Here is an 18,273-nt window from a genome sequence, read left to right as displayed (position 1 = left end):
CCTCCGGGATGTTCCCAGCACTCTGCTTTCTCCCAGCCATCAGGGTGGCTCTGGAGAGGTCACTGTATGGCCTGTTTTCTCCCGGGGAGCTCCGGGTGTGGTCTTCCTTCATTCATCGCGCTGCGGGGGACTTTCATGCTGTAAACACGCGTCCTCCCGTTCTAGACATTTCTTATTTCTCTGCTCCTTCTCTGTGTCCTCCACCCTCCTCTGGAGCTGGACGTGGGCCTCTGGACTCCAGGCTCCAGCTCTCTCGTCTCCTTTCCCGGTTTTTATCTGAGCCCCTTTGTGCAACTTGGATGAAGCCGCCTCAGTTTTATCTTCCCATCCTTCAACTGGACATTCTGTTTCTTTAATCAAAATTTTCATTTCTAAGTCCACTTTCATTTCCTTGGGTGGATTCCTGTGGCATCTCCCACTTCCAGGCTCTGGTCGCGGCTCTTTGGCCCACAGAGCCCGCCGATGACGAGCCGTGGTGGGCAGGCACTGGTGGGGGGCGCGGACGTCGTCAGACTGCGCTACGCGGACTTCCGTGCGCTGCGTTAGAAACAAAGATGTCACTCCTTCCCTGTGCTCTTCCCTCTCACCGACGTGCCCTTGCAGCCACGTGCCTCCTGGATGTCTGCAGCGGAGGACGGGTCGCGCGCTGCCCGGCGTCTGGTGCCCGTGTGGGTGGGTCCTCGCCTGGCTGCCCAGAAAAGTGACTTCTGTTGGGGACCCGAGCAGGCATTCGGTGTTGCCGTTGGGCCCTTGCAAACCAAACTTGGCTCCAAGGTGGTATTTGGCAGGGGGGTGGGGGAGGTAATGAAACGGGCCAGTGGGGCTCGAATCTGCAGCCAGCAGGTGCCCTGGGGTGTGGGCTCACTCACGCATTCCAGAAACCCACAGTTGAGTGGGAGCCCAGAGCGGAGAGGCCTGCAGATCAGTCACAGGGAGGGAACGTCTTCTCGGGTAAACTGGCGAGACTGTGCCGTGGGGTTTACACACCTCATCTCCAGAACAGACGTATTTGGAAGTGTTCTGAATGGCATTGAAAGGCAGCCTTGTAGACGGGCCGCGCTCTGTGCGTCCAGACGTGGCCTGGACAGAAAGGTGGAGGGGGCGTGAGACGGGAGAGGCTGCAAAGGAGGTGAACCGCAGCCATGCACGCTGGTTTAATCCGAGAGAGAGAGACGTTTCACGTGGGCAAATGATGTGCTCTGATTTACATCGAAAACCTTACTCTGGCCACTGCCTCGGTTTAGTAAATGTACTTACTATAGGGAGGTATCTGTTTGGAATTATATCTGACTGCTGGTAATAAAAATGTAAAAAACAGTAGTTTAAAGAGATTACTGGCTTATGTAGCAGGTCTAGGGGCAAGCAGAAGAAAGCAGGTGTCAGGTCTCCAGTATGTTGGGAGGGCCCCCAGTGGATTTCCGCTTGGCTGTTTGTAGAATGAGACCCTTGTTTTCATGTTCACAAGGTGGCGCCCAGAGCTCCAGCCATCAAATATGAGTTCCAGGCACCAAAGACTGAAGGCAAAACTGCAAACACTAGCTGAGTCAGCCTTAAGAGCCTTCCTGGAACTCCTACCTAATAACTCCGGTTGGCAGTTCTCTGGCTGGAGCCGCCACCCGGAAGCTGGGGGCCACAGTTAGCTGGCTGCACCGCCATCCTGGGTAAAACCGAGATGCTGTTAGTAGGAGTGGAGGGATGTGGATGCCGGGACAGGAAGTGGGTAATCTCTGCCACAGGCGGCGAGAACGGAAGCAGGGTGAGGGGTGGGCAGCTGTGGAGGGGTCAGGATGGGGGTGGGCGTTGTGCAGCCTGGAGCAGGGGTGGAGATGGCCCCGGTGGGGGCGGGGGGCACCCGGCACCCCTGAGCTGTCAGCATCGCCCGCGCACGCAGCCCGTCCCCGGGGCCTCGGTGTCCTGCAGCTGCGGAGGATTTCTGCAGGAGTGCTTAGTGCTCGCTGGACGCCGTGGGGCTGCTTCACCGGGGGGCACACGGGGACCCGGCGCAATTGGAGCCCTCCCCTGGCTGGGCTCCCGGAGCCACCTCGTGCCCCATTCCCGCGCTGTGGGCGGGAGAGCAGGGTCTCCTGCGCGGCCCCACGTGGGGAGCCCTCCCGAGAGCCGGCTGCCTGGAGAGTGAGCACTCGGTGAGCTCGCTCCGTCCCTCCCTCCGTCCCTCCCGGTCTCGCTTCCCGGTGCATCTGCTTCTGCATTTAGCGTCCAGTCCCGCCCTCGCTGCGCTGCCGAGTGTCTGGGCTGGCCGTCCCCGTGGGTCCCCAGCACAGTACTCGGCTTGCAGACCGGTGCTGGTTCTGTAAATAGTCGTGTTGGCGCCCGGCCGCGCTCGTCCCTTCCCGCATTTCTGGGGCTGCTTTGTGCCACCCGGTGGACTTGAGTACCTGGGACAGAGACCGCACAACTCAAACCTGAAAAGAATGCCCATCTGATGGCCGTTCGTGGAGCAAGGTGCTGGCCCCGTGCAGGGTGACCAGTCCCCGGAGAGAGGCACTCCCCGGCTTCACGGCCACAGAGTGGCGTCGGGATGAGGACAGACGCCGGCTGAACAGACCTGGCCAGCACACCTTCGGCAGGGAGGGGAAGGGCAGAGTGATGCCCCAACAAGAAAGGGGGGTGAGGAGCTGAGGCCTGGCCGTGCCCACATCTCAGCCCTCCCAGGGCCCCCCCCGAGTCCTTTCTTTACCAAGTGGAGTGGGGCAGGTGTGGTGCCCTGGGCACGGGCATAACAGACAAAGGTACGACGAGGAAGACCCCGTTAAGTCCACAGTGATGCCGAGGGCAAGCCATGCCACGTGCTGGGCTTTAGGGCCAGACAGGGATTCCAGGGGCATGAGAGGTGACCTCCTGGGCAGGATGAGGAGGCAGCCCAGGAGGGCTTCCTGGAGGTGGTGGCTTGGCTAGGTGAACAGAAAGTCAAAACTTCCCCTCAAACCCTCTTGGGAGGTTGGGTTTGGGCTGAGGTGCCAGGAAGCAGCAGGGGCTGGTGTATGGTCGGTTGTGGGGGCCCTGCGGAGGCTGAGCAGGAGGGAACTCTTGGGGGGTATGGAGCTGGCTGCCCCTTGGATGTCCCTGAGGGGTGGTGGGGGGGTGGGGGGAAGGCTCCAGAGAGGGGCCCAGGGGCCTGTTGGCCTGAGAGACTTGCAGGTGGGTTGACTTGATGGGATGGAAGGAAAAGAAGGTGGTGAGCAGGGCCCGCTCTGGGGGTGGGAGGCAGGCTGCTCCACCATCTTGCAGAAGAGGAGACCTGGTGGGGGGGCAGTGGATCTCATGTGGGGCCTCCCTGGGGGCAGCATGTCTGGGAAGGATGGGGGTCCTACCTCTGCTCCCACAGCTGTTTGGTTACAGCCCCATCCTGAGAAGCCAGAAGAAATTCATGTCACAGTCCCACTGGGGTCCTGGCGGGGCCCTGCCTCAGCGGTCTGCAGCGAGGCTGTCCTGCCCCCACTGCAGGGCACCTTGCGGATGGCGGGTGGGGCAGAGCGTGGGGGCTGGGAGACCTGCAGACCCCCAGCCCACACCCTCTGTCCTTCCAACGAGCTGCTCCCCAGGGACCCCGAGAGCCCCTGACGGCGCTTTCTGTGGCACAGCGACTTCTCGGGTGCGGCTGGGGGCGCAGGGCGTTGGGGGTGGCCCTGTCTGCGGCGGGAGGTCAGCCGTCCTGCACGGCAAGGTCGCGTGTGCGTGCGTGTGCGTGTGCGTGCTCCCACACATGCACATGGCTCAGCCTCCACGTGGTGCTCTTGGTCTTTCGCCCCGGCTGAGCTCCCTGACAAGCGTTACGGGAGCTGGGAAGCCAGGGTCTGCGGGGGATCCGGTTCCCTGGTTTGCACCTTTGCAAAGGTCACCCGCGGGCCGCGAGCGCCCAGCAAGGGGGAAGCCGGGCAGCCAGGTGGGCGGTCGTCCCAGGCTGGGTTCCCACGTCTGCCCTGGAACTCTGCTCTTGGTGACTGGGTCGCAGTGTCAGCGTGGCCCACCACCCCCCGCCCCTGCGCAGACAGAGCCCGGGGCACAGCGCGGAATAGAAAGCGGGTGTTACTACACGCATCCTGACCTGTAACCTTTGTTCTCACTTGCAGAATTTCTTTGCGAAGCCAAGAAGAAGCACACAGTTTAAGAACCCGGGGGCCTTCCACGTTGGCGGTGGTGACCTCGCCCGGCGCCTGGGAAATGCGGGTCCTCGGGGTTCGCACCACCCACCAGCTCCGGGCTGTGCCGCCGGTCACAGCCCCCAGGCTCTGAGCAGCGTCCGCCGGGACACCCACCGCGGCCCCCAGGCCCACGAGCGTTTGCTGCCCGAGCCCCCTCTGCAGCGCCCACGCGTGAGGATGCGTGCCCCTGTCGGGGGGCTGCTTGCTGCCCTCGCCATGCTGTTTGGGATGGCGGTGGCGTTTGCACCCAAACCCAGGATCACCTGGGAGCACAGAGGTACGGGCCAGCCCTGCTCTCGCGGTCGACGCACGGGCTCCACTGTGTGCACTGGGTCTGCGGGCGGGCAGGTGCCTGGGTCACACAAACACTTGCCCGGCGTGTTCAGGGGCTGCCAGTTAGGTTTCTAAAGCTGGGGCCCCCGGAGAGCCTGAGGATGTGTGGTGCGCTCCCCGGGCACGAACCTCTCTAAATGCCCTGTTTGAGGACATTTAATGACAGGCGGCCAGGCTTCCTGCCAAGTGCTCTCATTTGCCATCCGTAGTTTCTGTCCGTTTCCCCTGCTGGGAGCTGTGTCCTGAGACCCCTGGGCTCCCCGGCGAGTGGAGCGAGGGCCGCGTGCAGGGCTGAGCTGTCTGGTGCAGCGTCCCCGGCCGTGTGCGTGCCGGGACAGCCTTCCTCCGCATGTCTGTCTCCAGCTTGGGAAAATCCAGACAGCAGAATGCGTGGACACCTGGTCCTTACGTGAAACCAGTGGTCCATGAAATCCAAGTTCAAACCGCTCGTGCTGATGCTGGGACGGTCAGGCCTTGAGAAACTGCCAATCCGTTCATGTCACTGCCGATTGTCCCGATTCTTGTCGTCCTGCTTGTCCATGCGATTTCCTCGTAAGAGAGGAAACATCACTGTTTCTCTCGTTTATAAGCTTGTGGTGTTTATCCCTGAAAAATGCTTCAGTTAAGGGATATATTTACTGAACTAGATTTTTTTAAAGCTTTTGAGCTACATCATGTTTTTTCTGAATAAGAAAAGCTTAGTTATATTCTTCATGTACTTAATCTGTGTTAAAATTAAACACAAGTACGTGAGAGCGCGGGAAGCACAGTGGTCAGCAGCCTGGGGTTGCTTGGGAGGTCACATGCTTGGAGGCCATGCTCGCTCCTGGGAGGGCACGCTCCTCGGAGGCCACGTTGAGTGCAGGGTTTGGAACTCCGCTGGAGGAACAAGAAAGGGCCCCGGGCCCCAGCACTGGCCGAGCACAGTGGCTCGGGGGCCCTGCAGGGTCGCATGCTCGTAGTGACTGTCTGGGTGGGTCTGCGTGCTGGCCTCGGGCAGGGGATCCACGCACAGCCCTGGCGACATGACGGTGTGTTACAGCAAGACGGGGTGCTCGGTGTGTCCAGGCTGGGAAATGCCTGATGTTCTCTCTTGCCTCCGCAGAGGTGCACCTGGAGAAGTTTCACGAGCCGGGCATCTTCAACTACTCGGTGTTGCTGCTCAGCGAGGACAAGACCACCCTGTACGTGGGTGCCCGGGAAGCCGTGTTTGCCCTGAGTGCGCACAACATCTCCGTGAAGCAGCACGAGGTAAGGCGTGGGCTCCCGCTCGACTGCCGTGTGGGCCGCAGACCTTCCCGGCGCTCTCTCCTCCAGTCTGCACTGGTCACCACCCCTCCTGGGGCATCGGGCGCTTTCCTGGCCCCGTGGCCGGCCCCACCGCCATCCTGCACGCCGGGCCAGCAGCCTCCCGCCCACCAGCAAGCAAGGGGCCCGTCACCCCGAAGCCGCCTTCCCACCCTGCTTCCGAGCAGCTCCGTCCTCCCGCGCTGGCCACTCACCCAGGAGCCTCTGTCCTTTCCTCTTGAATTTTTTATCTTTTCATTATGGAGAATCTCGAGCACACACAAGTCGAGGGAGTGGTGCCGAGGAGGCCTGTGCCCCCGTCGGCTCCTGCAGCCCCGGGTCACCCTCCTCCGCCCATGTCCTGGGGCTCCATTGTCTCTGGCGGCTTCGAAGCAAGTCCCAAATACACTCTTCATCTGTGAGGGGTTCCCTGGGTGTCCCCTTCCTCAAGGAAAGGACTCTTTTGTGTCAGAATAACCAAAATACCACAATCACATCCAAAAAATGTCATCAAATAGTTGGTGTTCCGATTCCACGGACTGTCATAAATGACGTGAATCCGGTTGAAATCAGGCCATCCATGGAGCCGCCCACTCTGCCCAGCAAGTGTCCGTGTCCCGCCGCCACCCTGGCCCCTCGCTGGGAACGCTGCCGCTCCCGCGTCCTCGGTGACGGACAGGCCCCTCCGCCGAGGCAGGTCCCGTGGTGCAGCCACAGCTGCGTCCGGGACTCCCCAGCTCGGCCTCTCCTCCACGTGGGAGCAGGAAGCCGCCAGCAAGCGGGTTCATGTCCCCCGGGGCCAGTTCCTTTGGAAGTCGGGGGGTCAGCACCTGGAATCTTGGCCTTCGTTTGCCTGTTTTTAATGAGCTCCTTCTCTCTGAAGGAGGTAGTGGTGTTCCGATTATTCGGATTTTCAGAATGACCTCGGAGTCGCCAATCGGAGTGTCGGAAGCTCCGTCGCCGCCCGAGCCGTGCCTGGTGCTCAGCCTGTCTCTTCCCGGCCGGTGGCGGCCTCTCGACCGCTGGGTCCTCAGACATGAGCCCAGGGGTTGGGGTTGGCTTTTTGCTCTCTGCCGCTGCGTGCCACGTCCCCTCGGGGCCCGGTGAGCACGGCCAGGGGCCCGTCTGCATTCATGCTCCCGTGGCCTTACGTGTTTTGTGTAGATGGAGATGAAATCGTTGGCGTTTTGCTTTCTGAGGGAAGCTGCCTTCGGCCGTGGGCCGTGGTTCTGCTTTTGTGTGTTCTGAGGAGGACTTCGGTCTCTGAAAACGCACCGCTGGGGATGCGTGTGCCGGTCAGGCCTTGCAAGGAGCGAGTGCGTGCAGGACGCTTAGCGTGGGACCGCGTGCACGGGGCATCGCCTGCCACCGTGGAGAAGCTCTGGGCGCTTCCCGAGCTCTGGGCTCCGGCGGCTGGCTCCGGTTGTCGGGGCGCCCATCGTGGGTCATCACACGCGGAGACCGGGCATCCTGGGGAAGGCGAGGCAGCAGTCGGGGGGCTGTTTGTGGTGTGGCCTGTGGCTTCCGGTCCTCTGGAGGGCAGGGGTGAGGCCCCCGCGGGCTGCCCTGTTCTGATCGCGCATCACGGGGCGTGAAGGCAGCAGAAGCACAGGTCATGGGAGGACTCATGGGGGGGAGCAGAAAACTGAAAGGAGCCTGGTCCTGCTGTCCACGGACGGTCCCAGGAACCCACGTGGCCGTTTGAGGGTACCTGTGGTCTAGCGGGTTGATAATCGGAAACCTCGCTGCTAGCACTCTGGCGCTGGCTGCTAGTTTTGCAGCCAACCACGGGAATCTGGGAGCCCAGGCGCCGCTGGCTTCGGTGGGGGTCTCGGGCAGAATGTTCTAGAAGCCCCAGTTGCTTGGGACCTCGACGTCCGCTGGCTGAGCCTGGCTTTGCAGTCCCACTTCGACTGTCGGGGGGGATTATCCGTGCCCCATGGGGCACCGTGTGCTTTGTAAACCGTGCATTTTAACGCCGGCATCCCCTTTTGAATGGGGAACATGCACTGAAACGGACTCTCATTTCTCCTAACAGGCATACTGGAGGGTCTCAGAAGATAAAAAAGCAAAATGTGCCGAGAAAGGGAAGTCAAGACAGGTAATTTCTGGTCTCAGAACCCCCTGGTGACGTGGTCACAACCGTCCTGGGGTTGTCCTCTGTGCCCAAATGCTGAGGCGGGGTCTCTCAACGCAGGAGCCCGCGGCGGGGCGGGGGGGCTCTTGAAAAACACTCTGGTAAAGGTTAACTTAGTTGAATTTATTCAGATGGGCTCAAACTTGATAGAGAAAATCACTTCTGGTGCCTGTTAGCTAAAGGTGTGAAGTGCAGGGTCCAGGCGTCCCCAGCACCCCAGCAGCCTGGAGGGGTTGTGTAGGATTTCTGAATTTGGGGCAGCGATCATCCCTTGAGAATCTGCTGCTTCTCCGGGGGATACTGGGCACCTCGGCATGCTGGCCATGTGGGCAGTGCTGGCCTGAGGTTCCGCCTCCCCCCAGGGCTCAGGCTACCCCACCACTCGCTGGGCCCCCTGCCCCAATCGGGTGCCCGGCCCGTGTCTGAGTCTGCCAGTGTAAGAGCCCCATCTTCCTTGGTATTAGGGCAGGACAGCTGAGTTAAGGTAGATTTTAGCTATTGGTTAATTTCAAAATCATTAAAAATGAAAAAAATGTTTTTGCTGAACTTTTTTTTTTTTAGCAAAATAAACGCTTTTGCTGAAATCACTAGATCCGAAGTTGCTTTAGGAAATGGGAAAATGCAGGCTTTGTGTGGTAATCACTGGTGTTGCAGGGAGTTGCCTGAGAGCTAAATGAGGCCGAGTGCTCGCGCAGCCCCACGTGGACAAGGGTCCCTCCCAGCTCACATGGGAGGATGAGTTACTGCCAACCAGTTAAAAACAATCCTGGGGGGGAAAAAAACAGAAGAACCTTCCCTGAGCAGAGATAATTTCAGACAGTACGCTCATTTCAGCCTAAAATAGCGTGTTCTTTGGTGGCGTGTGGTTTTCTTGTGTGCGCACAGCCTCAGGCCCCCCCCAGCCCAGCCTGTCCCCGGAGAAGCGCTGTTTCCAGCCCCGCGCACTGGGGCGGGCAGGGTGGGGTCCCCGGGGACGAGGACGGCAGGCGGGATGCCGCGCACCGGCCGCCTCAAGGCACGTGCCGAGTGTCGAGGGAGAGTAAATGTGTCCTTCGGTGGCGGGCGTCCAGGAAGGTCTGAGGTCAGAGCGGCTTTGCTGAGGGTGAATTAGTGACCGGGGGTGGGGGGTGAGGTCCTGGCCCCTGACAGCCGGCCTGTGGACGCCGCAGACGGAGGTTTGTCCTGGGCGGGGGAGGCTGGCTCCGGGACCTGCCCCCCCTGCCCGGGCAGGGCCGCGCGAGCACGTGACACGGGGGCTAGCCGAGGTGCTGATGGGGTGGCAGGGAGGCACCTGAAGTTCCTGAAGTTCGGGTAGCGGAGGGCGTCCAGCGGGAGCCGGCCGGCGGCTGATGCGCGCGTCTCTCCCTTGCAGACTGAATGTCTCAACTACATCCGCGTGCTGCAGCCGCTCAGCGCCCACGCCCTCTACGTGTGCGGCACCAACGCGTTCCAGCCGTCCTGTGACCACCTGGTAAGGCCGGCACCCCCTCCGGGGCAGCATCGGGGCTCCCCACTAGGCAGAGCAGTAGGGTTTTCTAACGGCCGGCGGCGGGGGCGCCTCGGGATGCCGCGGGCCACTCGCCGGGCTCCCGGAAGCCCAGTGTCGCCGGGGGCACGACAGGGCAGGACTCGGGGCCAGTGGCCCACGGCGCGAAGCCGGCAGTGGGGGGACCTTCTGGGACGTGGGCTGTTGACACACGCAGCACCAGCATGCCGTGGTCCGGCCTCCCGCGTCCTTCTTGCCACGTTTTGTGTTTGTGGGAGTCCTGCTGTGACTTGCGTCCTGGTCTGACGGACGAGTCAGGGCTCTGCTCCTGGCTGGCGCATTGTGGGCTCACCTGTGCTATGGGCTGAATGTTGGTGTCCCCCAAATCCACATGGGGAAGCCCTAGTCCCCCCATGTGTTGGTGTTCGGAGATGGGGCCTCTGAGCTCTCTCCAAACGTGAGGACGGGGGGCTGCCTGCCGGCCAGGGAACGGGCCCTCACCACGCTTCGACCAGCCAGTACCCGAGCTCCAGAGCTGGGAGGAGTGGGCGCGAGGGCTGGAGGCCACCTGTCTGCACTGCTTTACGGCAGCCCGGGCTCGTGGGGACGCTGCGGCTGCTGCTGGGCTCGGGGGCCTCACCACGTGGCCTGGTGCTGGAGCGCACGCCCTCGAGGGGCAGCGGCCGGTGTGCGAGCAGCTCCCTTCCAGCCCGCATCGGTCCTCCTGACCCCGGCCTGCCTTGTGCTGCATGAGGGTCTTTGCAGAGGGGCCCCCGCCCTGTCCTCCCGGCCCCTTGCCGACAGGGAGCTGCAAGGACGGAGCACGGTGGACGGCAGTGTTTTGCTGGGAGAAGCTCCTTTTGCTCAGGCACCTGCGGGACCATGTAGAACGGCCACAGAGAGAGGAGACAAGTGTGCACCTGTGGATTGACAAGCCCATCTTCCAGCGACCGCCCCTGACTTAGTGCCGGCCGGGGGAGGGGGAAGTGGAAGAGCTTCCTGGGCTGAAACCCCAAAGCAATGGGAATTTAAGGAAGATTCTCCAACCTTGAGTCAGACGTCAGTGACGGCGCGAAGTAGGGGCCGATGAAGGACTTGCCTGGGGAAACCGTGTTCACGCACAGATCCCTGGGGCGGGCGCACACGCGGCCTGGTCGACCCGGCGGTCTGGGCCCGCGGAGAGGCTTGGCCTCTTTCTGTGTCAGGGAACAGTGTGCCAGGTCGTGTTAGAAACGTCCGCACATCCGGGGATCTGCTGGCTGAGCTCTAGTCCATCGGCTTTGAGCTCTGGGGCGTAGAGTCCGATCCCATGGGCCTGTCAGTTGTTAGGTAAGGGATTCGGGCGTCCCATTTCAATCCGGACCTATAATTTTTTCCAGTATTTTTAATAAAAACGTTGGAGCTGACAGGCCGATGGCAGGGCTGGGAGCAGGCGTGCTGCCCCGTGACCCGCGGCCCCCGAGGGCTAGGAAGAGCGGCGCTCTCCTGCACGTCCAAGTCAGGCCTGTCGTTCCTGAGAAGATGCGCAGTCGTCCCCATCGACCGCTCTTCTCAGGGCCGACCCCTCATTCACACGTCCCCCGACCTCCCTAGACCCGTGATCCATTCGCACCCTGGCTTGTAATCCCTGGCCTGACGGGGAGTCTGCCCGCTGAAGGCGGGCCCACGGCCTCTCCAGGCCCGCGAGCACCCCATGTCCGCCCTGCTCCCCTCCCTCCCGGCCGCGCACCCACTCCCCGCGGCCCGCGTGGTGTTCAGCTTCTGCAGGTGGGGAGGGCTGGAGGTGGCGCTGTCATCGGCTGCATCCCGGCTGCTCATCCTTCCCAGCTGTGCGTCCCGCGGACGAGTCTCTTCTCTGACGTCCGCCCTCAGCTGTCCTTGCGTGGGCCCTGCCCCGTGTCACCTGTCTTCGAACTCGGCTTCAGCGCCCGTGCACAAAGCTTTCCCACCCTTTATGCATCGGGGTTTTGGGCTCCCTGGTCGGGCCAGGAGGGACGCCCAAGCCTGAGGTCCGCCCTGCTGTGTGAGTGCAGCATGGGGTGGAATGAGGGGGAGATTCTGCTTTTCTCCAGGCACCTGTTCCTTGGGTGGTCTGGGCCCCACCGCCTCAAATGCCTCCATTTTGATATGAATCCCGCACACGGCGTTCACTTGCTGGTGGAGCGCCTCCCGCCCCAGGTCTGCCCCGGCTGCCCTGTGACCCCAGAGCTGCGGGCGTCTTACAGCCAAGTCAGCCGGATCTGAGGCTCCTAGCTCCTGCACGGCTCTCGAGGTGCCGGCGTCCAGCCCTGGGACTCGCGTGGCTGTGTGCACCTGCTCCTACCCCGCCCCCCCGACAGCGCATCTGGGAAATGGTTTAGCACCCAGACGCCGCAAGCATAGAAATACAGACATTTCCTGATATCCTTTCTTCTTGTTCAATTGCAGAATTTAACATCCTTTAAATTTCTGGGGAGAAGTGAGGATGGCAAGGGCAGGTGCCCCTTTGACCCAGCGCAGAGCTACACGTCCGTCATGGTTGGTGAGTCCTGCTCCCAGGTTAGCGCGCAGCCGGGCTCGGGTCCCTCCCCCGCACGGGGACTCCCTCCGTCTGCTTCCGTGTTCCCTGTCCTCTCAGAAGGCGCGCGGGCCTCTCCGTAGACCCCCGTATGACTGTTTGAAGTCATTGTACAAAAGGGTGACCGGCCACTGTCCGGGGCCACAAGTCAGATTTGTGGGAAGGGGTTATTTTAGATTTGTCATTCGTGCAAATCACGTGCCTCTCGTTCATGCTGTCCACGCTCCTGGAGGGAGGTCCGTGTGGAGCCGCAGCCTCAGGCCGGGAGCCCCGCGCACCCACCATTAAGTCTGTCACCTCCCGGGTGTGGGGTCACCTGGTGTTAGCGCCCCAGCCCTCGAAAAGCACCTTTCACGTGGAGTGCACGATTGTCCTGGTCTTGGAAATGCAGCAGAAGGCCCGGGAAGCGGCCACGCGCACCCAGGAGCAGGGCCGTGGTCTGTCCCCCTCCTGGGGAGGGGGGGCTCGTGCCCAGCTGTGACGGGAGCGCTGCGGCTGACCCCCTTTCCTCTCTCCTCTGGGGCTGCTCAAGATGGGGAGCTGTATTCCGGGACGTCCTACAACTTTCTGGGAAGCGAGCCCATCATCTCCCGAAACTCGTCCCACAGCCCTCTGAGGACGGAGTATGCGATACCGTGGCTCAACGGTAAGAGGCAGGTGCCCCTGCTGCCGTGTTCCTGTGCGGCTCTGAGCCTCCCCGAGGGCCCTCGCATCCCCCCCAGCTCGTGGCAGCCCCCACACGGGGAGCTTCTGGAGCGCCCAGGACTCGCAGCCGGCGCCCCAGGCTGGGTCCTTCCCCGCGGAGCCCGTGCCACATCGGGGCCGCCTTGCCCTCCCTGAAGCCGGATGTGGTCCCTGTCCTTCACGACGTGAGGGCCTGGTGGTGACTCGGGCTGGCCGGGCCACTCCCCTCGGGACAGCGTGTACACAGCGTGGTCCTGCAACTGCTCACACGGGGCTCTCGTGGGCTTGGAAGTCACGGGGGCTCTGGGGGACCCTGGCTGCTCCTCGCTGTGGGGTGGGCTGGGGCACCTGGATCTGTGGGCTGGGGGCTTGTGTGAGCACACACGGCGTCTTCGGTGGGTCCCCGGGGACGGGGAGCTGGCTGCCCGTTCTCACAGGCATGGTCTCAGGCACCGTCCGCACCCCAGGCCTGGGGAGGGACACAGCGCGCGCCCCCTTCTGCGTCGTGTGCCCCGGGGGTGCGCAGAGGGACGACGCGCGTCTGTCGCTTGCAGAGCCAAGCTTCGTCTTTGCTGACGTGATGCGAGAGCGCCCAGACGGCGTGGACAGCGGGGATGACCGCGTCTACTTCTTCTTCACCGAGGTGTCTGTGGAGTACGAGTTTGTCTTCAAGCTGATGGTCCCGCGGGTGGCTCGGGTGTGCAAGGTGAGCCAGCCCCCGACTCCTGGTGGCTCTGGCCCGGGGCGCTTGTGTGTCTGGAGGATGCGCCGCATGGCCCAGGCCCCAAGCTTCCTCCAAAATGTCACTTTACCCGCTGCTTCGTCCTTCTGTGCCGCGGATGGGTGTGGACGGCCGCCAGACACCGGGCCTGCACGGGGGAAGCCTGGGTGGGGGGTCCCCCTGCAGACCCCGGGAGCGTCAGCGCCCCATGTGTGACCAGCTGTCCGGCCTCAGCAGGCCTGCCTCTGACACATTGTCCCCAGACCTCCCAGGCTATAGGAAGTTTTTGTTCACTGTGTGAGCTCGATTCTGTTGGAGTTGGGATTTCGGCATTCCAACATAAAGGTGGGGGGGGTGTTTCTCGTGTCCAAAATAAGTAAGGACGCTTGGATTCCAACATCTCCCACATCCGGATTTCTGTTTCGGGGCTGTCTCCCGAGCGGGTCACATCCGACGTCCCCTGGGGCCAGCTCACAAAAATGTGTTTATGAATGACCCGGCAAAGCCCTTAGAAATGACCGTGTCCTCTGCAACGAGGACTGCGGCAGATGGAAGCCCTGAGTCCGCGGCTCGCTCACCGGGGTCAGTGGCGTGAGGCTGGCGGGCGTCCGCAGCTGTGAGCCCAGGTCCGTGCGGCCCACCCGTGGCCCCAGCTGCCGCAGGGTGACTTCCAGGAGCAGCCTCTCTGGGTTTTGTGTTCTGATCAGAGACCCCGCCTGGCGTGGATCGCTCCCGGGTCCCGCCCCCCCCCCACCACGCTCTTCCTTCGGGTTTCAGGGGGACCAGGGCGGCCTGCGGACCTTGCAGAAGAAGTGGACGTCCTTCCTGAAGGCCAGGCTGATCTGCTCGCGGCCGGATAGCAACCTCGTTTTCAACGTGCTGCAGGATGTCTTCGTGCTCAGGGCCCAGGGCCTGAAGGAGCCCGTGATCTACGGGGTCTTCACCCCACAGCTGTGAGTGCGCAGGCCAGGGGGCCGGGGGGCCGGGGGGCGGTGTCGGCACGCCCACCCGCCAGTGTGGTCACGCTGTCCCCTCCTCCCCAGGAACAACGTGGGGCTGTCCGCCGTGTGCGCCTACAACCTGTCCACCGCGGAGGCGGTCTTCTCCCAGGGGAAGTACATGCAGAGCACCACGGTGGAGCAGTCCCACACCAAGTGGGTGCGCTACAACGGGGCCGTGCCCACGCCGCGGCCCGGGGCGGTGAGTGGGGCCGGGGGTGGGGGTCGGGGAGTGGGGCTGGGTGCATGGCTGGCGCTCAGGCTTGCTCGCCCCCAGGACTGGGTCTCGTCCCTGGGGTGCCCGTCGGCCAACAGCGGTCAGATCCCTCCACGCCTGTTCCGAACTGAAGTGCGTTCGCTCACGCACATCAGGAGCTAGGGACAGACGAAGGAATCCCTCTCACACTTGACCTTTGTGCTCTTTGGAATTGGGCTGTTTTTAGTGATTTTAGCAGCATTCTCGTGCAAGAGCTACCAAGCGATAAGTACTTCGTTTTCAGTTTCGGAAGCTTGATACATAACGACTTCATCGTGTCTCGTGGAATTTTACCTCGTGGCCTTTCCGATGAACCCACCATGCAGTGGGCTTTGCGCCTCGCGGGGGCCGTGTGGGAAGCGCATGCGGCGGCCGGTGCGGGTGGCCGGTGCGCGCTGACGGGGTGCTCTGCTCTCCGCAGTGCATCACCCGCGAGGCGCGGGCCGCCAACTTCTCCAGCTCCCTCAGTCTGCCAGACAAGACCCTGCAGTTCATCAAGGACCACCCTCTGATGGACAGCTCCGTGACCCCGATAGACAACAGGCCCAGGCTCATCCGAAGCGATGTGAACTACACGCAGATCGTGGTGGACAGGACGCAGGCCCTGGACGGGACCGCCTATGACGTCATGTTTGTCGGCACAGGTGGGTCCCGGCCCCGGGCCAGTCGGGCTCCTCCTTGCTGCGGGGAGCCAGCGGTCCTTTACGGAAGAGCCCCTGGTACTGGCCTCCGAGGTCTGCGGCCACGCAGGTCCTGGCCCCCGTCTGGGGGTCCAGGCACGGTGGCTGAGGCTCGCACAGAGGGAGTCCGGGTGGTGCCCGTGCAGCCGGCTGAAGGCCTGTCCCGACCTGCCATGGGAGCCCGTCCTGGGAGAGGGCGCCGTGGCCGGCCCTGGGGGCTTTCCGCGAGCTCTGAGCCAGGTGGGGGGCCGACCCTCACCTGCCCACGGCCCCTCAAAGGACAGCACCCCCGAGGGCCAGTGGGGCCTGGGAGCCAGCTCTCCTGCAACCTGCTGGTACCGTCTCTTTGCACCGACCTCCACTGCAGTCGGCAATGGTGTGTTAAGCCTGTTTTTCGGAAAACGGTGGTGCTGACCAGGCCACGAGAGGCCGCAGTGCATTTGCTAGTGGCTTTTCCTTTTCCACCTCCGAAGTGCAGACTGCATCGGTTTCTACGTGTCCTGTCGAGGGAGGGAGCTGAGAGGAAGAACAGGGACTGTCCTGCGCTCCCGGGCGCGTCCCTGACCTCTAGCTTTGTCCTTGCAGACCGGGGCACCCTGCATAAAGCGGTCAGCCTGGAGAACGAGGCCCACATCATCGAGGAGACGCGGCTCTTCCAGGACCCCGAGCCGGTGCAGACGCTGCTGCTGAATTCCGAGCAGGTAGAGCGGCCAGGCGGGCGGGCGGGCGGCCTCACATGGCCGTGTCACCGGCCGGGCCCGCGCTCACCTGGCTGGTCCAGAGGAGCCAACCTCCAGGCTTTTACAGGAGGTCATGGGAGCCCTGGGCTCTGGGATGGAGGGAAGGCAGGCTGGGGAGATGGAAAGGTGCCGCAGGCCGTCCCCTGCCATCTGTCCCCGCAGCCTGGGGCACGTGCCTCCCCGTTTAGAGCTGGGGTGGAGCATGGGGGGCAGAGCAGGCCCGGGCCAGGACCGTGAGCACATGAGCCCGACAAGCCGGTCCTGCCTTAGTTTCCCCGTCTGTACCCGGGGGACATCGGACTCTGGGAGTGGCACAGCCCTGCCCTGTGGCTGAAGGCCTCGCTTCTCCGTGTGGGTGGCCTCACGCTGTGAGCCTGAGCCCAAGGGCTCTGTTCCCGTTCCCCTAGCTGCAAGCCTGGCCTCTGCCTGGCCACTGCCTGGACCCGGGCGTAAGGCCTTGTTTGGGGCACCAGGCTCAGCTGTCCCTGCTTTGTAGGGTGTTGCTCGCATGCCGAGACTTCCCTGTCTGACCCAGGACGCTCCTGAGCCTCCTGTCCAGGTGCGGACAGAGCTTCACACCTGAAGGAGGTGGCCCCACAGCCCCTCCGAGCGTCCCTGCAGCCTGGTTCCTGGTGGGGGCAGTGGGCACAGCAAGGGGCCCGGCAGCCAGGCGGGAGACGAGAGCAAGCCGCGGACCTAGCACGGGCGTGTTTGCAGACATCCCACGCGGGTCCCCTTCGTCGTGAGCTTACCTTCTTGGATCCGGTGTCCAAACTCCCGCCGCGGGGTCACGTCCCCTCCCGGCTCCTGCCTCGTGGGCTTTCTAAAGGGGAAGACGACCCTAGAGCCTAGGCGAGCTTCAAGCCGCCAGAGACTCGGCATCGGTGCCTCCCCGCCCCCGCTCACCTGGCTTTGCTGCCGGACAGGAAGGCAGAAGCCCCCCCGCCCGCAGCCGCGTTGCTCAGTTGCTCAGCCAGGCTGCGGCCCGCACCCTGCGGCCTCCCGGGTGGGGAATGCGCGTCAGCCCAAAGGCTGGGCCCCCGGTGCAGACGCGAACAGACCACAGCCCCCGTCCGCAGTGTCGTTCGGAGACTCAGGCTTCTGGGCGCGTGGGCGTCCGTCCCGTAGGGGGATGAGGGTTGGGGAGGAAGCAGGAGGTTGTGGGTCAGCCCTGTGCTCACCTGCCCGTGGCCAGGACTTGGTCACATGCCCACGCCCGGGGGCAGGCCACGCAGGGAGCCCGGCAGCCGTGGGAGCCATCTGCCTGTCCTCACAGGGGCCCCCACGCCTTCTCCCCGGGCGGGCGGGCTCGGGGGGTTGGAACGGCGGGCGTGCAGCCGTGACGTTAGGAAGTGGACGTTCGGGGTGAGAGAGACGCCCCCCCTCCGTCCCCGCTCGCCGGCTCTCGCGGGCAGCCACGCGGCCTTGGCAGTGGGAGCAGCGGCTGGCGCACAGCCCGGGAAGGTCCGCGCTCCCCCGAGGATTCGGTGGTGGTTTGCGTTTGTTAACGTGAATACGCGCTGGGGACACTTAACCGCTTCAAGCATCTACGAGGGCGCGACGTTGACGTGGTTGTGTGACCCTCCCGCCATCCATCTCCAGAACCTTCTCACCTTCCCCAACAGGAACCCTGTCCCCACTGAGCACTCACCCAGCCCCCAGCGCCCACCATCCACGTTCTGTCTCTGGGATTTGAGGGCCCAGGACCTCATGTAAGTGGGATCAGTGTTTGTCGTCTTGGCTTATCTCACCGAGCGCAGGGCCTTGAGGGTGACCCGTGTAGCGTGTGACAGGATATCCTTCCTCTTCTGGGAGGAATGCTCCACAGTTCGCACACCCACCCTCTGTTTCCCCGCCATCTGTGGGCGGGCACGTGGGCTGCCTGCACCCCAGGCTGCCGTGAACACGGTGTTCGGACATCTGAGTCCTGCTTTCGGTTCGTGTGGAAATACACGGCAGACATGCTCCGTCTGGTCCCCCCTGAGCCCAGGCTGCGGGCTGCATCTGCGTGTTGGCGGGCACGTCGTTTGCACAAATCCTTCAGGACCAGACCCCGCACAGGTCAGACGTGGCCGTGCGCACAGAGACCTAGCCGGGACAGTGTGAGCCCGGGGCTCCCAGGGGTGTGGGGACCTGCGAGGGGCCAGGCGGGAGAGGGCCAGGGCGCACGCGCACTCCCCAAACGTCACACCCAGTCAGGTGGTTTTTTTCTGTCTTTTCAAACACCTCTC

The 18,273-nt window shown here is 63.1% G+C and overlaps 1 protein-coding gene across 5 annotated transcripts in view; it reads left to right on the top strand.

The window, feature by feature from the left end:
- SEMA4D (semaphorin 4D) overlaps positions 1–18,273 on the top strand; it is a 54,349-nt gene that overhangs the window by 31,168 nt on the left and 4,908 nt on the right. For all 5 annotated transcript variants that reach the window (XM_036075058.2, XM_078062290.1, XM_036075054.2 and 2 more), the window contains 11 exons: positions 4,092–4,440; positions 5,602–5,747; positions 7,822–7,884; positions 9,293–9,391; positions 11,834–11,927; positions 12,496–12,609; positions 13,202–13,353; positions 14,146–14,321; positions 14,412–14,568; positions 15,044–15,266; positions 15,888–16,003. In XM_036075058.2, the coding sequence (XP_035930951.2) occupies positions 4,341–4,440; positions 5,602–5,747; positions 7,822–7,884; positions 9,293–9,391; positions 11,834–11,927; positions 12,496–12,609; positions 13,202–13,353; positions 14,146–14,321; positions 14,412–14,568; positions 15,044–15,266; positions 15,888–16,003 (1,440 nt within the window). In that variant the 5' untranslated portion in view covers positions 4,092–4,340. The remainder of the gene's footprint in view (positions 1–4,091; positions 4,441–5,601; positions 5,748–7,821; positions 7,885–9,292; positions 9,392–11,833; positions 11,928–12,495; positions 12,610–13,201; positions 13,354–14,145; positions 14,322–14,411; positions 14,569–15,043; positions 15,267–15,887; positions 16,004–18,273) is intronic.

The sequence above is a fragment of the Halichoerus grypus genome, chromosome 14 (genome assembly GCF_964656455.1).
Source record: "Halichoerus grypus chromosome 14, mHalGry1.hap1.1, whole genome shotgun sequence".
NCBI lineage: Eukaryota > Metazoa > Chordata > Mammalia > Carnivora > Phocidae > Halichoerus > Halichoerus grypus.
This window is presented reverse-complemented; position numbering and strand designations above follow the sequence as displayed.